This window comes from Lepus europaeus, chromosome 5, assembly GCF_033115175.1.
Source record: "Lepus europaeus isolate LE1 chromosome 5, mLepTim1.pri, whole genome shotgun sequence".
Taxonomy (NCBI): domain Eukaryota; kingdom Metazoa; phylum Chordata; class Mammalia; order Lagomorpha; family Leporidae; genus Lepus; species Lepus europaeus.
In genome coordinates, this window is record NC_084831.1 from 115,460,806 (window position 1) to 115,481,861 (window position 21,056).

At 46.7% G+C, this 21,056-nt stretch overlaps 1 protein-coding gene across 1 annotated transcript; it reads right to left on the bottom strand.

Moving 5' to 3' along the window:
• Positions 1–12,417: 12,417 nt before the first annotated feature.
• TXNIP (thioredoxin interacting protein) lies at positions 12,418–16,374 on the bottom strand. The gene is made up of 8 exons (XM_062192151.1): positions 15,795–16,374; positions 15,258–15,330; positions 14,995–15,142; positions 14,780–14,882; positions 14,383–14,639; positions 14,141–14,297; positions 13,876–14,027; positions 12,418–13,752 (listed from the first exon to the last, which is right to left on the bottom strand). The coding sequence occupies exons 1-8, from the start codon at positions 16,042–16,044 to the stop codon at positions 13,717–13,719; spliced, it is 1,176 nt and encodes a 391-aa protein (XP_062048135.1). The 5' UTR covers positions 16,045–16,374; the 3' UTR covers positions 12,418–13,716.
• Positions 16,375–21,056: the final 4,682 nt, after the last annotated feature.

Sequence of the window (21,056 nt, forward strand, 5' to 3'; positions counted from 1 at the left end):
TAGAAGTAGCCAAGAAAGCAGAGAAGGAAACAAGAATAGAAACAGAACATTCCAGAGTTATTGAGCAATTTGTGATGATTGACGTGTTTCCTTTTCTGGCTCTCTAAGGTATTGTGTGAGTGGAGGTTGGGAGGGGCCAGCGGACTGAAGTGGGGTTTCCCATAATTATATTTCAGCCTGTGGTTGTAGTTAGGGAGAGACCGACAAAACACTTTAGTCAAAGACTCTGACAATTTAACTTTTGCCTTTCTTTTTACATACACACACTAGTCCTAACCTGGTCAGCTGGACCTTGGTCTGTGTTTGGGCAGAGCCACCCACTAAATCCCATTTAATTCCACTCTGGGAACTTAAAAGACTGAGAACAAAAGTTCTGGCTGAGAGACAGCACAGGAGGGCTGTGGCCACATCCTCACTTCCACCGCCCTGCATGTGCAACTGCAAAAGGAGGACAAAGGTCGCCGTGGCCACTTGGGATCTGTTGTGCTCCCTCAAAGACAAGGTGTGGGAAAGCGCAGCCTTCTTGGACTCGACCCTGTCTGGCCTCCTGCCCCTCTGGCAGATGACTTTGCTGGACAAAACCTGAGACACGAGACCCAGCAGCTTCCCCAGATCCTGGAGAAGTTCCAGTTATGAGCTAGGCTGTCTTCATGGACCTTTCCCCAACTTAACTGAAGGTGCTTTCAGGCAGACGAGGGCTAAAACCCCGGGGCCCAGTCGCCAGGTCAGGTCTACCCTTCCTTCCAGGGGACCACCTGAGAGGTTAGGGTTACAAACTGTGAACAGAGGACCCACACGGCACCTGCTCACCCTCATGCCGCCAGCCTGCTGCAGCCTGTTTACACTGAACAACAGATCACTCTCAAACTCACAGCCTGGGCTGCGCTGGCCCCAAGCAGGATCAGTTCTACGGCAAGAATCCTGCCCTTCTCTGCCCTGTGATCTATCCTTAGCCTCCTGGCCCCCTCTCACTCTGGGCAGGCAGCTTGAGAGTGGGGTCTGTCTGTACACACGCTCTAGGACTCAAGCGGTTTGAGGGCGGCCTTACTGGGAGCCCTGGATGCAACATGTAATTTCTACTGGGAGTGGAAAACAAAGAAAACGGAAGGTCAGAGGTCAAGGGGAAAGGATGACTAAGCATCCGTGGTTCCTTTCCTTGATGCATTTCTATTGCAGTTTGAACTTTGAAAGAGGGGAGAGGGGCTTGTAGGTGTGGACTCGTCAGGAACTAAGCCAAGTGAAAAACTGCCACCTCAGTTAGACAAAACACCTCTTGTGATCCAGCCTCACCGCTCCGTCGCTTTGTACCTTTGGGAAAGTCCTGTGAGTTTGCATGCATCAATTTCCTCCTGTGTGAAATGTGGATTTGGACAGATGGCCGCTAGGAGGACTTCTAGCTCCCACACCACAGGATGATACCGATCTACCCACAAAAGTCCTGATCTACCCACAAAAGTCCAGATGCTTCTGAGAACAGAGGCAGGACACATCCACTTTTGCTGAACTCCTGCCATCCACTGGATTTCCCCACCCTATTTTCAGCCCAGGCAGGCTAAAGATACCTCAGGCAGCTAGCCAGTCGTTTCCAAGAACCTGCTTCAGCCAAGTAGCAGGAAGATCAGCAATTTTGTCAACTAGCAAGAAAGGAGACAAACCCCGAAGCAGAGTTCAAGGTCACCATCTGCAGGCTAGAACTCAAATCAAGCAGGCCACCAATAGGTATGTGGCTGAGGAAGAGGTTAGGAGGGCAGGAGCTGCCATCTCCTTTCATATGAGGGTACTTTAAAAGGTTCATGGAAAATGGAATTTAAAATATTTTTTGTGCAAAAATTTTGAAATGTATGCATATGAAGGATCTTTAAAAAGATCATAAAAGTGCATATTATTGGGGCTGGTGCTGTGGCGCAGTGGGTTAAAGCTCTGGCCTGAAGCGCCAGCATTCCATATGGATGATGGTTCTAGTCCCGGCTGCTCCTCTTCCAATCCAGCTCTCTGCTATGGTCTGGGAAAGCAGTAGAAGATGGCCCAAGTCCTTGGGTCCCTGCACCCGCGTGGGAGACCCAGAGGAAGCTCCTGGCTCCTGGTTTCAGATTGGTGCAGCTCTGGCCATTGCAGCCATCTGGGGAGTGAGCCAGTGGATGGAAGACTTCTGTCTCTGTCTTTCCCTCTCTCTATAACTCTTTCAAATAAATAAATCTTAAAAAAAAAAGGAAAGTGCATATTATTTAAAATCTATGCTGGAGCCAGCATTGTGGCATAATGGGCTAAGCTGCTGCCTGCAATGCCAGCATCCCATATGGGACAGGCTCATGTCTCGGTTGCTCCACTTCCAATCCAGCTGCCTGCTAATGCGCCTGAGAAAGCATCACCCTGCACCCACATGGAGACCCAGAGGAGGCTCCTGGCTCCTGGCTCCTTGCTTTGGCCTGGCAGAACGCCAGCCATTGTGCCATTTGTGGAGTGAGCCAGCGGATGGAAGATCTCTCTGTCCTTCTCTTTCTGTAACTCTGCCTTTCAAATGAATATTTCTTAAAAAAACAAAACAACAAAAATATGCATGGATTTCAAAATATTTTGCACCAAAAACAACATCTTTTAATTCCATTTTATCATGAATTTTTTTAAGGGCCCTTGTATGTCACATTTGGCCAGAAGACAGAAAAGAGAAATTGTCTAGACAGAATTGCTCAGTTAGCTAATTTGGCCAGACCAGGGGAGACTTCTACTCTACTGACCTTTCCCCAACTGAAGTCTGCCTTTTCCCCAAGGTCATTTGGGACCACAGAGCTTAAATTAAGGAGTTCTAATTTCCTGGCATTGCCTCAGAAAAGACTTTGGGAGCTGGCACTGTGGCACAGTGGGTTGAAACCCTGGCCTGCAGTGCTGGCATCCTTTATGGGCACTAGTTCTAGTCCCGGCTGCTCCACTTCCAATCCAGCTCTCTGCTATGGTCTAGGAAAGCAGTAGAAGACGGCCCAAGTCCTTGGGCCCCTGCACCTGCGTGGGAGACCTGGAAGAAGTTCTTGGCTCCTTGCTTCAGATCAGCACAGCTCCAGCCACTGCAGCCAATTGGGGAGTGAACCAATGGATGGTCTCTCTCTCTCTCGCTCTCGCTCTCACTCTTGCTCTGTCTTTCAAATAAATAAAATAAATTTTTTGTTGTTGTTTGTTTGACAGCTAGAGACAGTGAGAGAGAGACAGAGAGAAAGGTCTTCCTTCCGTTGGTTCACTCCCCAAATGGCCGCTACGGGCAGCGCTGTGCCGATCCGAAGCCAGGAGCCAGGTGCTTCCTCCTGGTCTCCCATGTGGGTGCAGGGGCCCAAGCACTTGGGCCATCCTCCACTGCCCTCCCAGGCCACAGCAGAGAGCTGGACTGGAAGAGGAGCAACTGGGACTAGAACCAGAGCCCATATGGGATGCCGGTGCTTCAGGCAGAGGATTAGCCTAGTGAGCCACGGCGCCGGCCTCTAAAATAAATCTTAAAAAAAAAAAAAAAAAAAAAAAAAGGAAATACAAGACTTTGCCTAAATCCAGCAGGCCTTAATTTGCGTCTTTGTATCCTAGAGGGAAGGGAGGGTCCTCCTCATCCCAAGGCAACCCTAGTGGGAATCAGTGGGAAGACGCTGATCCAACCCTGATTGCAGGACTGGAGAGGAAAGAATCCAGGATTCCTCAGACCCAATCCTGATCTAGGCCGGGAGGGCTGCTATCCCCGTGACTTTGGAGTCTGGGACTATTTTCTATTCTCAAATCTCCCTGCTCCCAGGATCCTCAGCTGTGGATGTATGCCTCAAAACTTAGACCCTTGCCCCTTCCTGAAAGATCCTCCTTGTGTGATTCCATCTCTCTCCATGTACCGTTTAGGAAAGCAGAAAGATCCAAATTCTAAATTCTGTCTCTAACATTCTTTGTCATTCGCAGGGCAGCGCTGATAGTCCTGGAATAGGAGGGAGCTGGTGGGGGGGGGGGGGGGGAGAAGCCCACCTAAACTGGGGACGCAGATTGTAGGGAGAATGGTGGAGGCCAGGCTGCACAGGGAAAGCAGCCCTGGAGCTCGTTCTTCGTATGTTCTGCTGCAGCCGGAGATGTAGGCGTTTGGGAGCAGAAATTCCATCTCTTGAGGTCACCAAGTTAATGCTTTTACCGCTTTTGTGTCAGGCAGAGTGGTGAAAGGAAATGAAACAAAGAAGGGCCTAGTGGGAGAAAGGGCAAATGCTAACCAGCCCTTTCCTAAGTCCTCTGTTTCCTTTCTCCAAGCCTCTTTCCTGGCACCTGGACAGCTTTCCTGTCCAACCACACTTGGCTGCCCACAGCCCCTCACCTCTCCCTTACTTGGCTTAGCTCCTCTTTCGGGTCTTGTTTTCTACGCTGAGCCACTACGCTAACACCTGTCCGGAGAGATCAGGGATATCTCCAGCTTCCCAGGAACTGGACTGGGACAGGCCAGACTGAGGACTTGGGACCAGGAGGCAGACTTATCAGACTAATTTTTTTTAAAATATTTATTTATTGGGACCATGTTGTGGCACAACGGGTTAAGCTGCTATCTGTGATACCAGCATCACATATCAGCACAGGTTCAGGTTCTGGCTTTTCGACGTCTGATCCAGCTCCCTGTTATGTACCTGGGAAAGCAGTAGAAGACAGCCCAAATGGTTGGGTCCCTGCCACTCACACGGCAACCCGGATGGAGTTCTAGGTTCCTGGCTTCAGCCTGGCCCAGCCTCAGCTGTTGTGATCACTTGGCGAATGAACTAGTGGATGGAAGATCTCTGTCTCTCTATGAAAATCAGAGCAACAGAGGGAGATCTTTTATCCTCTGGTTCACTCCCCAGATGGCCTCAACTGGTCTGAGCCAAGACAAAGCCAGAAGTGAGGAACTCCATCCTGGTCACCCATATGGAAGGAAGGTACCCAAATACTGTGCCATCTTCTGCTGGCTTCCCATGCACATGGAGAGAAGCTAGCTTGGAAGTGGAGCGGCAGAAACTCCATCTAGCACTCCATTATGGGTTGGCAGAGTCACAAGCAGGGCCACAGCACTGACCCCACTCAGACTCATTCTCATCTCGCAGATTCTTTTCTTCTTGGCTCTCTCTCCATGCCTTTATCTCCTCTCTTTGTCATGTCATGCCTTTATACATTGTTGCTTAAATTGGCTTATTCTTGAAATGACGTTTTAAGATTTATCTGGAGCCATAGAATACATTTGGCACATCTTCTCAAATGTCTGTTTTACTTTAAGATTTCGTTGGGAAAAAAGAATGACTTGGTTGGGGAGATAAACTACTTTTATACTAAAACCAACCCAAATATATTATGCAGGGTAGATCAAAATTTGTGCTTTTTAGATACAAAATATAAGTAACATCAAAGACATTTCTGGTTTGTGATGGCTACTTTGGAATGCTCTTGGGACCTTAGAGAAAAATGGTTCACTGTGCTGAATCTTAGAAGAAATGCTTGAGGAGCTCTACTTAGAGCAGAGGCGACAACCTAAGACAAACCTGCACCCCGGACAGGAGACAGACAGGTGCAGAGAAGTGAAGCAGAGAGCATGAGGCATGAGGTAAGAACTGGCTGCCCAGGGCCTGCCTGAGCCCTTCAGCTCCAGCTGCTTGATGCCATGAAGGAGCGCAGCTCAGTGTTACCAATGCAATTGCTTCTTAAAGAGAATCCAGAGCAATCGATTAGAGTGAACTATGGATTTTAAATGTTTATAATCAATTCAATTTTTAAAAAAGATTTATTTATTTATTTGAAAGTCAGAGTTACACAAAGAGAGGAAACACAGAAAGAGAGATCTTCCACCCACTGTTTCACTCCCCAAATAGCTGCAATGGCTGGAGCTGAGCAGATACGAAGCCAGGAGCCAGGAGCTTCCTCCAGGTCTCCCATGTGGGTGCAGGGGCCCAAATACCTGGGCCATAATCCTTTGTTTTCCCAGGCCATAGCAGAGCTGGATCAGAAGTGGAGCAGCCGGGACTCCAACCAGCGGCCACATGAGATGCCGGCACGGCAGGCAGTGGCCCCATCCATTATGCCGCAGCGCCGGCCCTTCAATTCAGTTTTTTTAAAGAGAAGAACTATAAATGTTTCTGAAAATCTGCAATCTGGTTCAGTCCATGGGCCTTCTGTTTGCTGCTTCTGGCTTAGCGTTTCCTCCAGCTGTGCTTCAGTTCACCAACTTCTGCTAAAATCAAGATGTAGGAAGAGAAACAAGAATCACAAATGATCTCTCTTCCCCAATTCATCTCCCCTCCTGCTTCGCATCGACCTTGGAGCACTTGTATCAGGAATTCCCTTCTCCAACAACAGAGCAGGTAGGCAATATCAGAACAGCTTCTGAGATACAGGAAAAAACAAGGGGGAGAGGAGGAAGTAGTCTTTAGATATAAAAAAGTATCCATTCTAAAGAGAAGGCCAGGGGCTGAAGCTGTGGCATAGCAGGTAGAGCCACCACCTGCAGTGCTGCCATCCCATGTGGGTGCTGGTTCAAGTCCCGGCTGCTCCATTTCCGATCCGGCTCTCTGCTATAGCCTGGGAAAGCAGTAGAAGATGGCCCAAGTCCTTGGGCCCCTGCACCTGTATGGGAGACCCAGAGGAAGCTCCAGGCTCCTGGCTTAGGATTGGCACAGCTCTGACCATTGCAGTCATCTGGGGAGAGAACATGTGGATGGAAGACCTCTCTCTCTCTCTCTGCCTCTACTTCTCTGTAACTCTGCCTTTCAAATAAACAAATAAATCTTTAAAAATAAAAATAAAAACTTAAAAAAAAAAAGTGAAGGCCAAGGGAAGATGGAGCCTAAATGGATCTACAGGGATCTGGAGTTTTGAACAGAAAGCTAAGTTTCCACAGAACTGGAAGGTAAGGCAAGCATGAAAGAGCAGGAATAGTGAGACTTATGAGAACAGGAGACAAAGGATTCACTGTGAGTCTGTGTAGAGGAAGGAAGCAGTCAGAATTAGACAGGTGAGGTGGAGAGGGAGTGGTCTCCAACCACAGAGCCATATAAGGGGAGCACAGTTCTCATGCCCCTAACACCTCATTCCTTCCTAGTGACTGAAACCTTTCTGTCCATCTGTACAGGGAGCTAAAAATAAACAAGCCGGGCACTTGGCCAGACGCTTCCAAGAACCTGTTTACTGACCATTTGATTTACTTGGAGAGGTCTAGTCAGCGGCTCCATCACCCAGCAAGGACTGACAATGGACCCAGCTCGAGGTCCCAGGACACCAGGCACGTGGAATTCATAATCCTGTCCTCACACTGTCCTCATCTTCCTTCTCCCATCATTCCATTGCTTGGAGATGACCAATCAGTTGGTAGTCAGAAGAATCCTAGTCTTCAGAGTCTTTCCATTCTTTCCTTCTTATGTAACAGGCCCAACCAAGAGTAGGGGAGGGTCGAGCCGAAGGAAAGTTAAGGATAGAACAAGAATAGCCTAATGAGGCTAAGCCAGGCCTCATCAGTGGGCTCATTGCCAGTGACCTTTGTGCTACTCAGTCTAGTCCACCTCAAGGAAGAACGTCAAAGGAGACACAAGACCTTGGAAAAAGACATTTTGTAGTGTAGCGTTGTGAACCCAGCACTTTCTGTTTCTTAGTTTATCATGCCAACTGGAAGTTTTTCCCTGAAGTTGTATCTTACAAAGTTAAGAAAGCTCAGTTAATTTCCAGAAGGTGACAGGCTTAATCCACGGGCCTGGGAAGCACACTGGGAGTGTGGGAGAGAAAACCCTGGTTCTCCCAGGTCTGTACCGTGAGATGCCGAGTGTATGTATAGAAGGCCTGTGCTGGCCCGGGGAGGGAGGAGAATCCCAGCAGTGAACTGCCTTCCCCTGCCATATTAACTCCAGGCTGAGTCAGCTCCTATACACTGGTGTCTTCCCAGGATTATTTTGTTTCCCTAACGCAGGAAGGAAATCAAGAGGAGCAAAGGGAGAGAGGCCTTATCTGATAGGTCCGAGAGAGAGCTGTGGTTGGGACATGACTAGGAGTAAATTATTCAAAGTGATGGTGAATATGTCTTTGCATTTTCTTTTTAAAATTTTTATTAATTTATTTGAGAGGAGGGGAGTGGAGAGAGAAGAGCGAGAGCGAGAGCGAGAGAGAGAGAGAGATTGCTTCCATCTGCTGGTGTAGTTCCCAAGTGCATGCAGTGGCCCAAGTGCATGCAGTGGCTGGGTTTGGCCTGAAGTCAGGAGGCAGGAACTTAATCCTAATCTCCCATACGGGTTGCAGGGATCCAAGTACTTGAACCATCACCACTGCTTCCAGGGTGTGCATTAGCAGGTAGCTGGAATCAGGAGTGGAGCCAGGACTCCAACTCAGACATTCTGATGGGGGATGCAAGTGTCCCCTGCATCATCCCAATGGTGACACCAAATGCCCACTCCTCCCTCTTTTATTGTAAGTACCAAGCACTTAGTTTCTTCCTTCCTTCCTTTCTTTCTTTCTTTCTTTCTTTCTTTCTTTCTTTCTTTCTTTCTTTTTTTCTTTCTTTCCTTCTTTTTTTAATTTGACAGGTAGAGTTGTAGACAGTGAGAGAGAGAGACAGAGAGAAAGGTCTTCCTTCCATTGGTTCACTCCCCAAATGGCCGCTACGGCCGGAGCTATGCCTATCCGAAGCCAGGAGCCAGGTGCTTCCTCCTGGTCTCCCACGTGGGTGCAGGGCCCAAGCACTTGGGCCATCCTCCACCGTACTCCCAGGCCACAGCAGAAAGCTGGACTGGAAGAGGAGCAACCGGGACTAGAACCCGGCACCCATATGGGATGCCAGCGCCGCAGGCGGAGGATTAACCAAGTGAGCCACGGCGCCGGCTCCAGTTGCCATTTATATATATATATATATATATATATATATATATATATTTTGTGACAGGCAGAGTGGACAGTGAGAGAGAGAGACAGAGAGAAAGGTCTTCCTTTTGCCGTTGGTTCACCCTCCAATGGCCGCCGCGGCTGGCACGCTGCAGCCTGCGCACCGTGCTGATCCGATGGCAGGAGCCAGGTGCTTATCCTGGTCTCCCATGGGGTACAGGGCCCAAGCACTTGGGCCATCCTCCACTGCACTCCCGGGCCATAGCAGAGAGCTGGCCTGGAAGAAGGGCAACCGGGACAGAATCCGGTGCCCTGACTGGGACTAGAACCCTGTGTGCCAGCGCCGCAAGGCGGAGGATTAGCCTAGTGAGCCGCGGCGCCGGCTGTTTGTTTGTTTTTAAAGGCAGAGTGGCAGAAGGGAGAGAGAGAGACAGAGAGAGAGAGAATCTTCCATCTGCTGATTCACTACCCTAAATGGTGGCAGTAGTCTGAGCGGGCCCAGTCAAAGCCAAGAACTGCACCCAGGTCTCCTCCATGGTTGGAAGGGACTCAGTTCTTGAGCTGTCACCTGCTGCCTCCCAGATGTGTTAGTAAGAAGCTGAAATGAAGAAGAAGTAGAGATGGGATTCGATCTGAGGCACTCTGATGTGGGATGTGGGCATCCCAAGTGGTGACTTAACTTGCTGCACGGCACCTGCCCTACATATACGTTTTAATCCTCACAGTCTTCTGAAGGTACTACTGTTATTCCCTATTTAAGAAAAAATCTTTTAAAATTTTTATTTATTTGAAAATCAGAGTTACAGAGAAAGAAGGAGAGACAGAAAGAAATCTTCCATCTGCTGGTTCATTCCCTAAATGGCCACAACGGGCCAGGCTGAAGCTAGGAGGCTTCTTCTGGGTCTCCCATGTGGGTGCAGGGGCCCAAGGACTTGAGCCATCTTCCACTGCTTTCCCAGGTACATTAGCGGGGAGCTGGATCCAGAAGAGGAGCAGCTGGGTCTTAAACTGGCACCTACATGGCATGCCAGTGTCACAGGGGTAGGCTTAGCCTGTTATGTGGCCCCTGTTATTACCTATTATACAAATGAACTTTGCACAGACGGACTTAACAACCTTCCCAAGGTCACACAGCTTTTTAAGTAGTAGGAACAGGACTTGAATTTAGAAAATTTGGCTATAGGGTTCATGTGCTTAACTACAACACTATCCCTGTTCTCCTTAATAGTATAGGAAGGTTAATCCCCAAACATTTTCCAGGTTCTACACTCACCGATTGGGTGAGGACCTGCAAACTCAGGATGGGTAACCATCTCTGAAATAGGGTTTTTCAACTTAGGAAATGGAGGTGGATGTGGGATCAGAACAAAAAAGGAACAAAATCTTATGGTCTCCCAGTCCAGAACTGTTGTAGTCAGGGTGCTTGGGTCAGGTACTATGGCCTCTGGAGGGTCAGTAAACATTTTCCTTTCTACCTTATGCATCCCAACACTTACAGGTGGTCTGAGGAAAGACCTCTAGGAGGGTCTGCAGCCTGTTGAATCAGGCAGAGACCCCTGCTTCATGCACTTCATGTCCATCGGCTCCTGTGTGACTGGTCTTCGCTAACCATATGCTTGCTCAGATCGTCTCTCCAATGCTCACGCCAAGCGAGATCTTATTTCCAGTCTTTTCTGAGCTATCAGGGTAGCCAAGTTCCCGGGTTTGGAATTACCTGCCTTTTTCATGTTAATTAATTTCCTTTATTTCTTTAGTTTTCTTTCTGAGTTGTCTCAGATCTTCCTAAACCAGAGTGGACCTCATGAATCAATGATACTCGGAACTAACTCTCCTCTAATGGCCACGTGTCTATGAAGGGTACAGCTTCTTAAAAATTGAGAGGCACGTGACTTCTCATGGGAAAATAAGCCCCCAAATATCCACCCACTCAAGTGGGGAAACAGCTGCGGCAGCACCAGGGACGTGTGCTTCAGCTAGTTTATGCAGAAAACATCCCGGGGTGAGCTGGAGGTGGGCATGGAAGGAAGCAGTGTGGCGCCTTCCAAGCCCTCTAGGAGGGATGGGTTTCCTGCGGAGGGACAGCTCTAGCGGCTGCTTCCTGCCTCAGGTTTTGCTGCACTGCTCAGTGCCACAGTCACTAGTCACACGAAACTGTTATTAAAAATTTAGTGCGTCAGTCAAGGTAGCCACATTTCAGAGGTAAGTAGCCATGTGTGGTTAGTAGCTACTGTGCTGGAAAACACAGATTCAGAACGTTTCTGTCGTCATAGAAAGTTCTAGAGGACGGGGCTGGATTGGGGCATTAGGGTGTCAGGAGGGGATGCACACATCACGGTCCCGCAAGTCTCTGAAGAGGCCATGGTGTTAGTTAAGTGTCCTCTCCCTGCCATTTCCTTTTCGTGTCAGGTACCAGTGGCCAGACTGTGGATGCCAACAGTGCTCCTGCCTCACACAGTCTCTCCGTCTCTCCATCTCTTTGTTTTGCCCTCTGGGCGGCTCTTGTCCTTGCTCTACCCTTCAGTCCCTGGAAAACAAGCTACAGGTAAAAACTTTTCCATCAACTTTGACCTAATTTCCTGGTCACAAATTCCAAGGGGAGGTGCCACTAAAAATTCTTGAACAGGTGAGGAAGGGGTGGGGTGCAGTCACCATAGTGACAGGGAGCACTAGAGAATGATACATTGATAATGAAAAAACAGTCAAAGAGGGCCAGGAGAAGATAGCAAGAGTTACAGAGAATGAAAAACAAACAAACAATTCAATGGAAAAGGATCAACTTCACTTTGTGTTTCAATTCACACCAATTTTATATAGAACTCTGGGAGCCCAGTATTAGGAATTAGTATGTGGAAATCCATAACAAACCCAAGTATGGTCAGGACTACACCTGTGTCAGAAGATCTAAATCACCAAGTATTATGTGTTACCCTCTGCCATCTCAGAATTTCTCAAAAATCAACTATAGTGAAATCATGAGATCAGCCTATTGTTATACCCCTAAGGAAGACATAGAAACTGCCAAGGCATATCCTAATTGAGCGTAGGGTTGCATATTCAGCATTTACTGGGTTATATTGTATGCTTGGCCAGAAACCAGGCTACAAACTACAGAAATTTAAAAAAAAAAAAAAAAAGTAGCTGCTTCCAAAGATTTTGATACTTCTAAGTAAGCTCTTAGAAGTCTTGGATAGTTATTGTCAGCACATACACCAAGTAAACCAGGTTTATACTGGGAAGAAACCCTATGATGAAACCGTTATGAAAAACCTTGACCCTTTCCTTCCCAATCTCCTCATAAACCTTGTATCCCCGTATTTCAGCAATTCCTGAACTGAGTAATGATTAGCTATGGATGTGTGAACTAGCTTAGCCCACCAGCAGTTCCCCCTACAGTTCTTTGGTAAATTGGGAAGCCCAGACTGGTTCAGATTCCTTCTCTCTTCACATCCCCAAGCCCCCATAGACTTCAGGGTCAACAGCGAGTGTTCTCTCCACAAGTTTTCATGGAGTTTTTTGTGAAGTGGGGGAAAGTTGTTTTAGGATGCCTTCTAAGAACTGCTCCAATGCCGACTCACAGACAAGAAGAAAAACACATTTTGCCATTAAAAATTTTTTATTTTTTACAAATGCCCCATCTGGGGTGAAAAATATATTTGGTTAAGTACAAAATATAGATTTTATCATACAAAAAGATACACAATTAAAATACAAAAACACAAAGTGAAACACCTTCAGCTCACATACTTTCTGGCTGTATTTCTCAGAAAAGGGTGGAGCTCAGTGCTCTGACACAGGACAGCGAACAAAGTGCTATGGCTGATGCTGACTGACCAAACGCTAAGGGTACAGAGGACCTGAGTGAAGACTTGCCCTCCAGTTTCTCACGGCAGCGTCTGGAGGCCCTCTGATGCAGAGTTCCGCCTTAGGTTTGGAGAGTCACAGTGGACAAGGTTTTATAAAACAGCAACCTTTTCATAGGATTAGAGTGTCAGAATTGTCATTCTGTACACTGGGACAAAGTCTCTCTTTTTTTTTTTTTTTGGCCATTGTGCTTATCCCTAGAGACATAGATCAGTTGTAGCTTAATTTGCAATAAGAAAAAAAATGTTTGACAGAACTAAAGTGCTAAGAGTATCACCTCAGAATCAATTCCAAGGAGTCACATAAAAAGAAAAACATTCTCCTATATGAAAATGTTTCCATAGGAGTCACAGTGCAATAGGCTCTAAAAATGGCTTTTAAGACCTTTGGTGGAGCATAGTCACTACTGCTTTAAGCCAGGTAAAAGTACATTCTAAGCAAAGATAACCTTACAGCAGCTTCTTTTAATTCACAGGGAAGTTTTCTCCAAAGCTCAACCCAAACCAGCCCTGCAGGGTTTTTTTTTTAATTTCCCATTAAAGGAAAAAGGGAAACACTGATTTTAAGAACCTCCTCTTCCCAAAGTTTTGGCCATGATTCTTTTCATTTTGCCACTTTGCTAAAATGACTCCATCTCACATGGCACGTTAGTTCAAGGTCTCATGTTGTTACAACGAACCATTGTCTCTCCCAAAACCACCTTGGGAAGACCTCACCAAAAGGCCATTTACATCCCTGACTCAATTAGTGAAATGCCTCAAGAACAGCTGAGAAAACAGGCTGGGCCTGAGTCGCTGGAACTGTGTTTTCAAACCCACCCAGCAAACACTCCTGTATCACATTGCGCTGGCTGACCACGAGTCTGCACCTTTAAGGCCCAAGAGATTGCCTGCTGATCACCTCCTACAACATTAGGAGGTCAGAGGCTGGGGAGGACCCACACCCCAGTGCAGAGACTAAGTCTCTGAAAAACCAGTCCAGGAAGAGAGGCAGAAAGAAACAAGTGGGCACAGCTGCTCTTCTTCCACGTGTTCACTGCACATTGTTGTTGACGATGCAGGGATCCACCTGGGAGGAAGAAAGAAGAGATCATTTTAGTATGCCTAAGAACTAAAGAACCTGTGTAACACTCCAAGTCAATTTCCTACAGAGGCCTTAGGACAAATGAACAGTACAAATGACAGTTCTCACCTCTGTGTAAGTGGGTGGTGGCATGAACTTGAACTCAGGAGCATACATGAAAATAGGACTGTCTTGAGCGCCATCCACGTCATCCAGCAGAGGAGTGGTGGGACTCTCCAAACGGTGATCTTCAGGAATAACATCCATATAGCAAGGGGGTGCTAGAAAGAGAAACAGGGGGGTAAGCAGCCTGACCAAAAATAAGACTGGGTCACAGCCATTTTACATACCCAAGCAGGGCAGAGGGGAAGAGAAGACACTGGAGTTTGCTCACCTTCTGGGGTATCTGGGATGTTCAAATCTATCCAACTCATTTCAGAGCTGGTTCGGCTGGCCATGCTGGATGTCCGGCTGCTCAGCCCTGACCTGCTCCCTATGACCAGCGGTAAGTCAAGGACGACCTTTTTGGAGCCAGGGACACTGATGTAGATCTAGAAGGAAGATGACAGTCTATTAGACAAGAGGTGTAGAGAAAACATGACTGTTGTAGCACATCACAGGAGCCACCCTACTCACCAGTAAGGAATATTCCACTCGAAGGATGTTGCAGCCCAGGATGGAAGGCCTGATTTTCTGCACCCGAAGGCTCTTGCCACGCCATGATGCACACGTCCCTGAGATGATATGATTGCCTCTGACTGATGACAACTTCTCAGTCAGCACCTTCGTCTGGCCATTGGCAAGGTACGTGTGGCGGGCCACAATGGCCGCTTTGGGGACCACGATGCGGGAACATGTATTCTCAAAATCAGCATGGATGGAAATGTCATCACCTAGCCATGAGAAGGAAGGCAACGTTATTAACTGATCCTCAGCACCATCTCAGGCGTACCCTCTGTCCCATCCCATGTCCTGCAGCCACACCCACGTTGCTGTTGTACTCTTCTACTCATTCTGAGTGTTAGGTTTTTACCTTCACAGAAGCCTTTTCTGTCAATTCTAGCAGAGACAGACACTCGCCCATCAGGAATGAACATGCAGGAAACTTTCTTCTCCTTTTTAGCAGACACAGGTGCCTATGGAGAAGGAGAGGGAAAAAGATGTTTTGAGATGCCGCAATAGAACACCTAATATAATTAGGTACCACTCCTGGGACCCAAGAGAACTGACTCTTAAAATGAGCCTCACCATTAAATCAGGGGTATTGACATCCACCAGGTCCATCACTTCAAAGCGTTTCTTTGTTTCTTGAGTTGGCTGGCTGGGGCGATCAAGAAAAGCCTTCACCCAGTAGTCTACACAACCATATTTTCCTTTGAAGGATGTTCCCAGGGGCCTGCGATAGGAAAAAGTAAACAATTATTTTTAAAAAGCTCTTCAAGAACAGTTAAGGTATCAATGGAGGGGGAGATTGTTAGAAGAGCCCAAAGACACATGTAGCTAATACCTACCCTTCAGGAAGCTCAAAGCCGAACTTGTACTCATATTTGTTTCCAGGTCTCATGATCACCATCTCATTCTCACCTGAAGAGAGAGAAAAGCAAGAAACCATTAGGCTTTATGTTACACTTAAAATGCACCTGTGTGATAAGGGACATTCAGGCAGCATGCGAGGTATCTTAGTCTCCCATTTTCATCCCTTGTATTCTTCAATGAGAGATTCTGATGCATTTTGTTGCAAAACCCTCCAATGTAGAAAGGCAGGACAGTTACCCTATTAACATGTCCAACAGCAAACAAGCCAAGAATAAGCAATTTATGCACACAGAAATCTTTAAACATCTGGGGGAATACCCTTCCTATCACCTTCACAACACAGAATCCCCCCAAAACTGTACAGATCACCCTTTCTGGAGGGTGTGGGGGTGTTCCCAAAACAAAAAAAAAGTAAACCAAACCAAACCAAGGAACATTTCCTATCTGCTCCACTTACTCAATTCTGTTCCCCAACCAGCTTCTACCCTCCAGCGAGGAGCCAGGCCGCTTACCTGTGGGCTGGTCCTCCAGGAGGAGGGTGTCTTCGTAGCGCAGGTAGTCCAAGCTCTGTTTGCACTGCTGGGACCCCTGCATCCAGAGGACTTTGGCCACTCCGCAAGCCAGGATCCTGACAGCTTTGACCCGAGTGACTTCGCACACCTCCACTATCACCCGGCCAGCCACCTTCTCCCCACTGCCATACACTTTCTCGGGGTCGTTGAAGACCACCTCAAAAGACTTGATCTTCTTGAACATCACCATGATGGGGCAGAGTTGACTACGAAGTCAAAAACGAGGCACGGGGTACCCACAGCCCCAAATCCAAACTTCTTTGCAGTAAGTTAAGATTATTTCACTCTTCCTAAGGAATAAGAGTGTCCTTAGGCAGGCTGTGTTTAAACACAAAATAAAACACAAGCAACAGATGAATCTTAATTAAGTTTTAGAAAAGGTGTCCAGAATTTTCCAAGCTGCCAAGAGATTTCAAAAAAAACAAGTTCTTTTCTTATTTTTCCCTAACAGCTGGAGGAGCGCTCTCGCCGGGAAGGCTAACAGCAGCCCATGTGAAAAGAGCAGAGAAAGGTTTCTACCACGAGCCGGAAACTGCTCTATATAGTTGTGGGGCTGGCGGAGCCACGCGAGCGCCGGCCTAGGAGCTCGTGCTGCCCTCGTGCACAGCTCTCTCATTGGTTGCCTGCTCCTTGTTTACCAGGAGCCTGCCCAATCAGCGCGCTCACAGCGGCGCGTGGACACGGTGTGCTCCTGGCGGGGAAAATGGTTGTTGTGCACGGGCGGCGCGGCGGCGCAGGGAGGAGGGGGCGGAGGAGCGAGGGGGGCGGAGAGGCTGGTGGGCGTCCTCGCGGTTTCTCCCGGGCGGGCTGGGAGGAGGGTCCCTATTGCCCTGAAGCCTAGTAGGACAAGTGGGCGTCGGAGGGCGGGTGTGGATGCTTCTGGTCTGGCCGCGGCTTTTTGTGGTAAAAGGAAAAAGTGCTTATGAGGGAATTTCATGCCTAGTCGTAGCCAGTGCAGTTAATTTAGAGGCGAGTGTTTACTCCTGGCGCCCAAGTCGCAAGTCTGTGAAAAAGAATCCCTTTGCTCCAAAAATACCTAAGGATTGGGACAGAGGGCAGCGAGTGCGGCTGTTACTACTGTTCAGGAAGTCCCCCTCTCTCCTCTTGGCGCCGCATCTTTAATGAAAAAACAAAAGCCGCTGTCTGACGAAAAGTCACTAATTCTGATCCCTCTTCAGCCTTTTCTGGACGTCGGTGTAGCGGTCGGAGGTGCCCGCTCCGACCCCTCCCGCCCCGGGGGGCTCTAGGACCGTGCGCTAGGCTGTTCCTGGTCGCGTGTACCCTCCTTTCTGTTCTCTCTGTTCTCTGGAACGGAAACAGGGCGTGTGCACATCCTGTTGCTTATCCCCTCGTCTCTTCAGTTTCTACCTGCAGAGTCGGGGAACACTTTGTTTGTGTTCCCCGCTTACCTCATTACCGGCCTAGTGAGGTATGGCCATCAGTCTCTGATACACTCTCCCTCCCTCCTTCTCCAGGAAAGAAAAATAAAATGGGGGAAAGAAAGGATGCTCCACGCTCCCTTTCTTCATGAGCTACTTTCGCTCTGCTCTTCATCGACTCCTCCAGCCTACAAAATCAAAGGCACCTCCATAAATCTGTTGCCCCACGCAGCCTTCACGCTGGTGAAAAGCAAGAAAGATCGCCATAATAGAAGTGTCCGTGTAGAGCTAGCCATACCCCTGTTGGGAGGAACAATTTGCTGTGTTTTAAATGGCTCCCCTCACCCCTCACCCCCACAAGCTTTTGGAAATCAGAAGAGAAAGAAAGAAGGGTGGTCACAGGGTCAAGCTAAAGGGAGCCCCAATTTCATTTTGTGTTGATTTCAGTTGGCTGTCAGGTGGGGTTTTCCCTGCTAAATGTAAAATGCCTGGGAGCTAACTCCTGAGAACTTGTTCTTAAATGTGATAACAACAACTTGTATGCAGAACTGCAGTTCTCTTTTCTTTGATTCACAGAACCCTCACATATCTGTTGGGGTGTCACGAGAACGTTACCTCATTTCTTAGGCTGGAAAGAGGAAGATAATGTTCCCAAGGTTTAGACGAGGAAGTAAGAAGCCCGTGAGTGTGTAGAAATCCTACCCTTTCAGCAAAAAGAACCTATTGACTGCTGTTCCTTCTTCATACACCTTAATTGGGTTGACACCCTGAGGCTAACAAGTTACAACTCAACCCCAGTATTAAGCAAGCTCAAGAGTCAGACATGAAAACTATGTTGAAACACACATACACATACTGTATCAAACCCAGGAACATGTTGATCCTTAGGGTGTGTGGGTTTGAGGTGGCGCCCTGTTCTAGAAAGTTAACCAACTAGGCTTGATTTGTTTTGAGTTCGTCAACACTGTTGACTGAGTTACTGGGGACAGAGTAGTTGAGACTCTAAATTTTGGAAGTTAAAAATTGTGGCTTCCTGGAGTACTTTTAGTTCAGTATGAAAGTATATATAAATATGAAACATCAATTACAACGAAACAGATGACTCGACATTGGTATATTTACAATATGTAAATACATAAATTATGAGGGAATAGGAGGAGGGAAAGATTCTAGTAATGGATCAGAATGGTATTGAATTGGTACATATTAGAGACAAGGGAATGTTGATAATGTATTTATAGGGACATGTGTATAAGGTCTGAATTGTTAAATGTTTAAAATCCTATGGCAAGTCTCTCTCGTTCTGTTTCTCTGAGGCTCCAGTTTCTTCAGTCTTCCCATTTTGCAGAGCTCAGTACAGACCACTTGTTTGCTCTGTGTTGTGCCCAAGTTCCCTTGAATGCCAAGAGGCTGTTTTGGCAGCAGCTGCCACAGCAGCAGCCGCCGCCGCAGCACTACCAGGCCTGGAGCCAAGGCATGTTCTGAAATGGAGGCCTCCTGGACAGAGTTGTTTACGACCTTTCACCTTATAACTCGGCATTCTGATTAAAAAAACCTGCTCCCCCATTCTTCTTTCCTTAGTTCTTGGGTCAAAGGAAGAAAAAAAATCTTGTAAACTCCTGTTCTGAAACCAGGGTACACACACTTGTGTTTTATGAGAAAAAAGGATAGGCCCAGGAAGATCAGTAAAGTAGGGCTCTATCCGGGAGTTTTTCAAGTTAGATCATCCTTACCTGCCCATCTCCACCGCTCCTCACCCTAGTGCCAATAGGAAGCCAAGTGGTGATTGTTTATTTGCTTTACTGTAGATCATAGACTAGAGCCAGAGCGTTCACAGAGGGAAGGAAATGCCCTCAGCACTCCGGTGCCAGCCAGGGGCAAGGCTCTGATTGCATTTCTCCTTTTTTTAACCTCTAGCCTGACAAACATCCAGAGCTCAACAGCTGTACGGCTCCCGAGGCAAACAAACGCTTTTCTTCATCCTTTTAATCATTTCTGCCACCTCCAGTCTGTAACCTTTCCTTTTACCTTTATCCAACTCTCGTTTCCCAATTTTTCCTTAAGAAATGGTTTAGTGGTAAACAAGGGTTTGAATGAGAGTGTGAAATTTTAAAACTGCCTGTGTGGTAAGCATAGATTCCAAAACTGTTTGCTTCAAGATAAATTTGTGTTTTATTTCAATTTTCCATGAATTTTTGATGTACCCTTGTATGTAGATCCAAGTCATAGATAAATAAGAATGTGTTAATAATTATATTTTATTTTAGAGTTCAAAGTTACCATCTGCATAATTCTGATTTATTGAGCACCTATAATGGGCCAAGTCCTTTATTTAATTATGTCAATAATATTTATAAGATCTGTCATTTAATTGTATCAGTAATATTTATAAGATCATCTGTTATCTTGTTCCAGAAAAGATTTTAGGTTACATTATTTCATTTAATTCTCACAATACTGTTATTATAGGCTAATTAAATCAGTCTCAGAAGGGTGTTAAAGAATTTTCCAGAGCTCATAGATTTTTTTGTCAGTAGAACAACATCTTGAACCCAGGTCAGACCTATCTAAAGTATGTGCTATACTCTTTCTAATGCATTATCTTGCTTCTTGGTGATTGGACACATAGTATTTTGTTTGATCTTCATAACTTTCTTGAAAAAGATTCAAGACAAGACTCAGAATTTTATAGTTAAAGAGAACTCTAACAGCCTTTTATTTATTTATTTTAAAAGATTTATTTATTTATTTATTTGAAAGACAGTTATAGAGAGAGGTAGAGACAGAGAGATGTCTTCCATCCGCTGGTTTACTCCCCAGATGGCCACAATGACAAAGGCTGGCCAAAGCCAGGAGCCAGGAGCTTCTTCCAGGTCTCCCACGTGGGTGCAGGGGCCCAACCACTTGGGCCTTCCTCTGCTGCTTTCCCAGGTGCATTAGCAGGAAGTTAGTTTGGAAGTGAAGCAACCGGGACTCCAGCCAGCATCTGTATGGGATGCCAGTGGTGTAGGCCAGGGCATTAACCTGCTGTGCCATAGTGTTGGCCCCATGGGCTTTTTTTTTTTTTTTAATTTAGCTTTAATTACAGTGGTTCTCCTTATTTGTGGGGGATACATTCCAGTACCCCCAGTGAATACCTAAAACTACAGATAGTAGTGCGCACTACGTGTATTGTGTTTTCCCCTATACATACATTACTTATGATAAAGTTTAATTTATAAATTAGATTGAGAGTAACAAGTAGTAGTAATGTAGAAAATGTATAACAATATAATAAAAATTAGTGAATGTGGTCTCTTTCTCAAAATATCTTACTGTACTGAATTCACTCTTCTTGTGATGAAATGAGAAGATACATGGCTAGATGATGAGCTGAGTGAGGTGAATGATGTAGGCATTGTGACACGGCATTGGGTTACTATTGACCTTCTTGGGGCCAGCTTCATGGGCAGTGGGTTAAGCTGCTACATGTGATGCCAGTATCTTGTATGACCACTGGTTCAAATCTTGGATGCTCCGCTTCTCATCCAGTATCCTGCTAATGCCCTTGGGAGAGCAACAGAGGCTGGCCCACGTACTTGGGCCCCTGCCACCCATGTGCAAGACTTGGATGGAGTTCTGGACTCCCCAGCTGTTGAAGTCCTTTGGGGAATAAACCAGAGGATAGAAGATCTCTCCCTCTCCCTCTCCCTCTGTGGTAAAAAAAATTATTTTTTAAAGGAACAATATCTTAAAAAAATTGTTGATCTTCTGATGGTAGTTGACCTTCCGTTGAACAATGTTGGCTGCAGGTAACTGAAATAAAAAAGGACTACTGTATCAA

Bases quoted from the DNA above. Each gene is read 5' to 3' on its own strand.
- TXNIP (XM_062192151.1), bottom strand. From the start codon at position 16,044: ATGGTGATGTTCAAGAAGATCAAGTCTTTTGAGGTGGTCTTCAACGAC. The intron at 15,331-15,794 runs GTAAGCGGCCTG...CTCTCTCTTCAG, and splicing joins CCTGGAGGACCAGCCCACAG to GTGAGAATGAGATGGTGATC. The intron at 14,883-14,994 runs GTGAGGCTCATT...CCTTCTCCATAG, and splicing joins TCAATACCCCTGATTTAATG to GCACCTGTGTCTGCTAAAAA.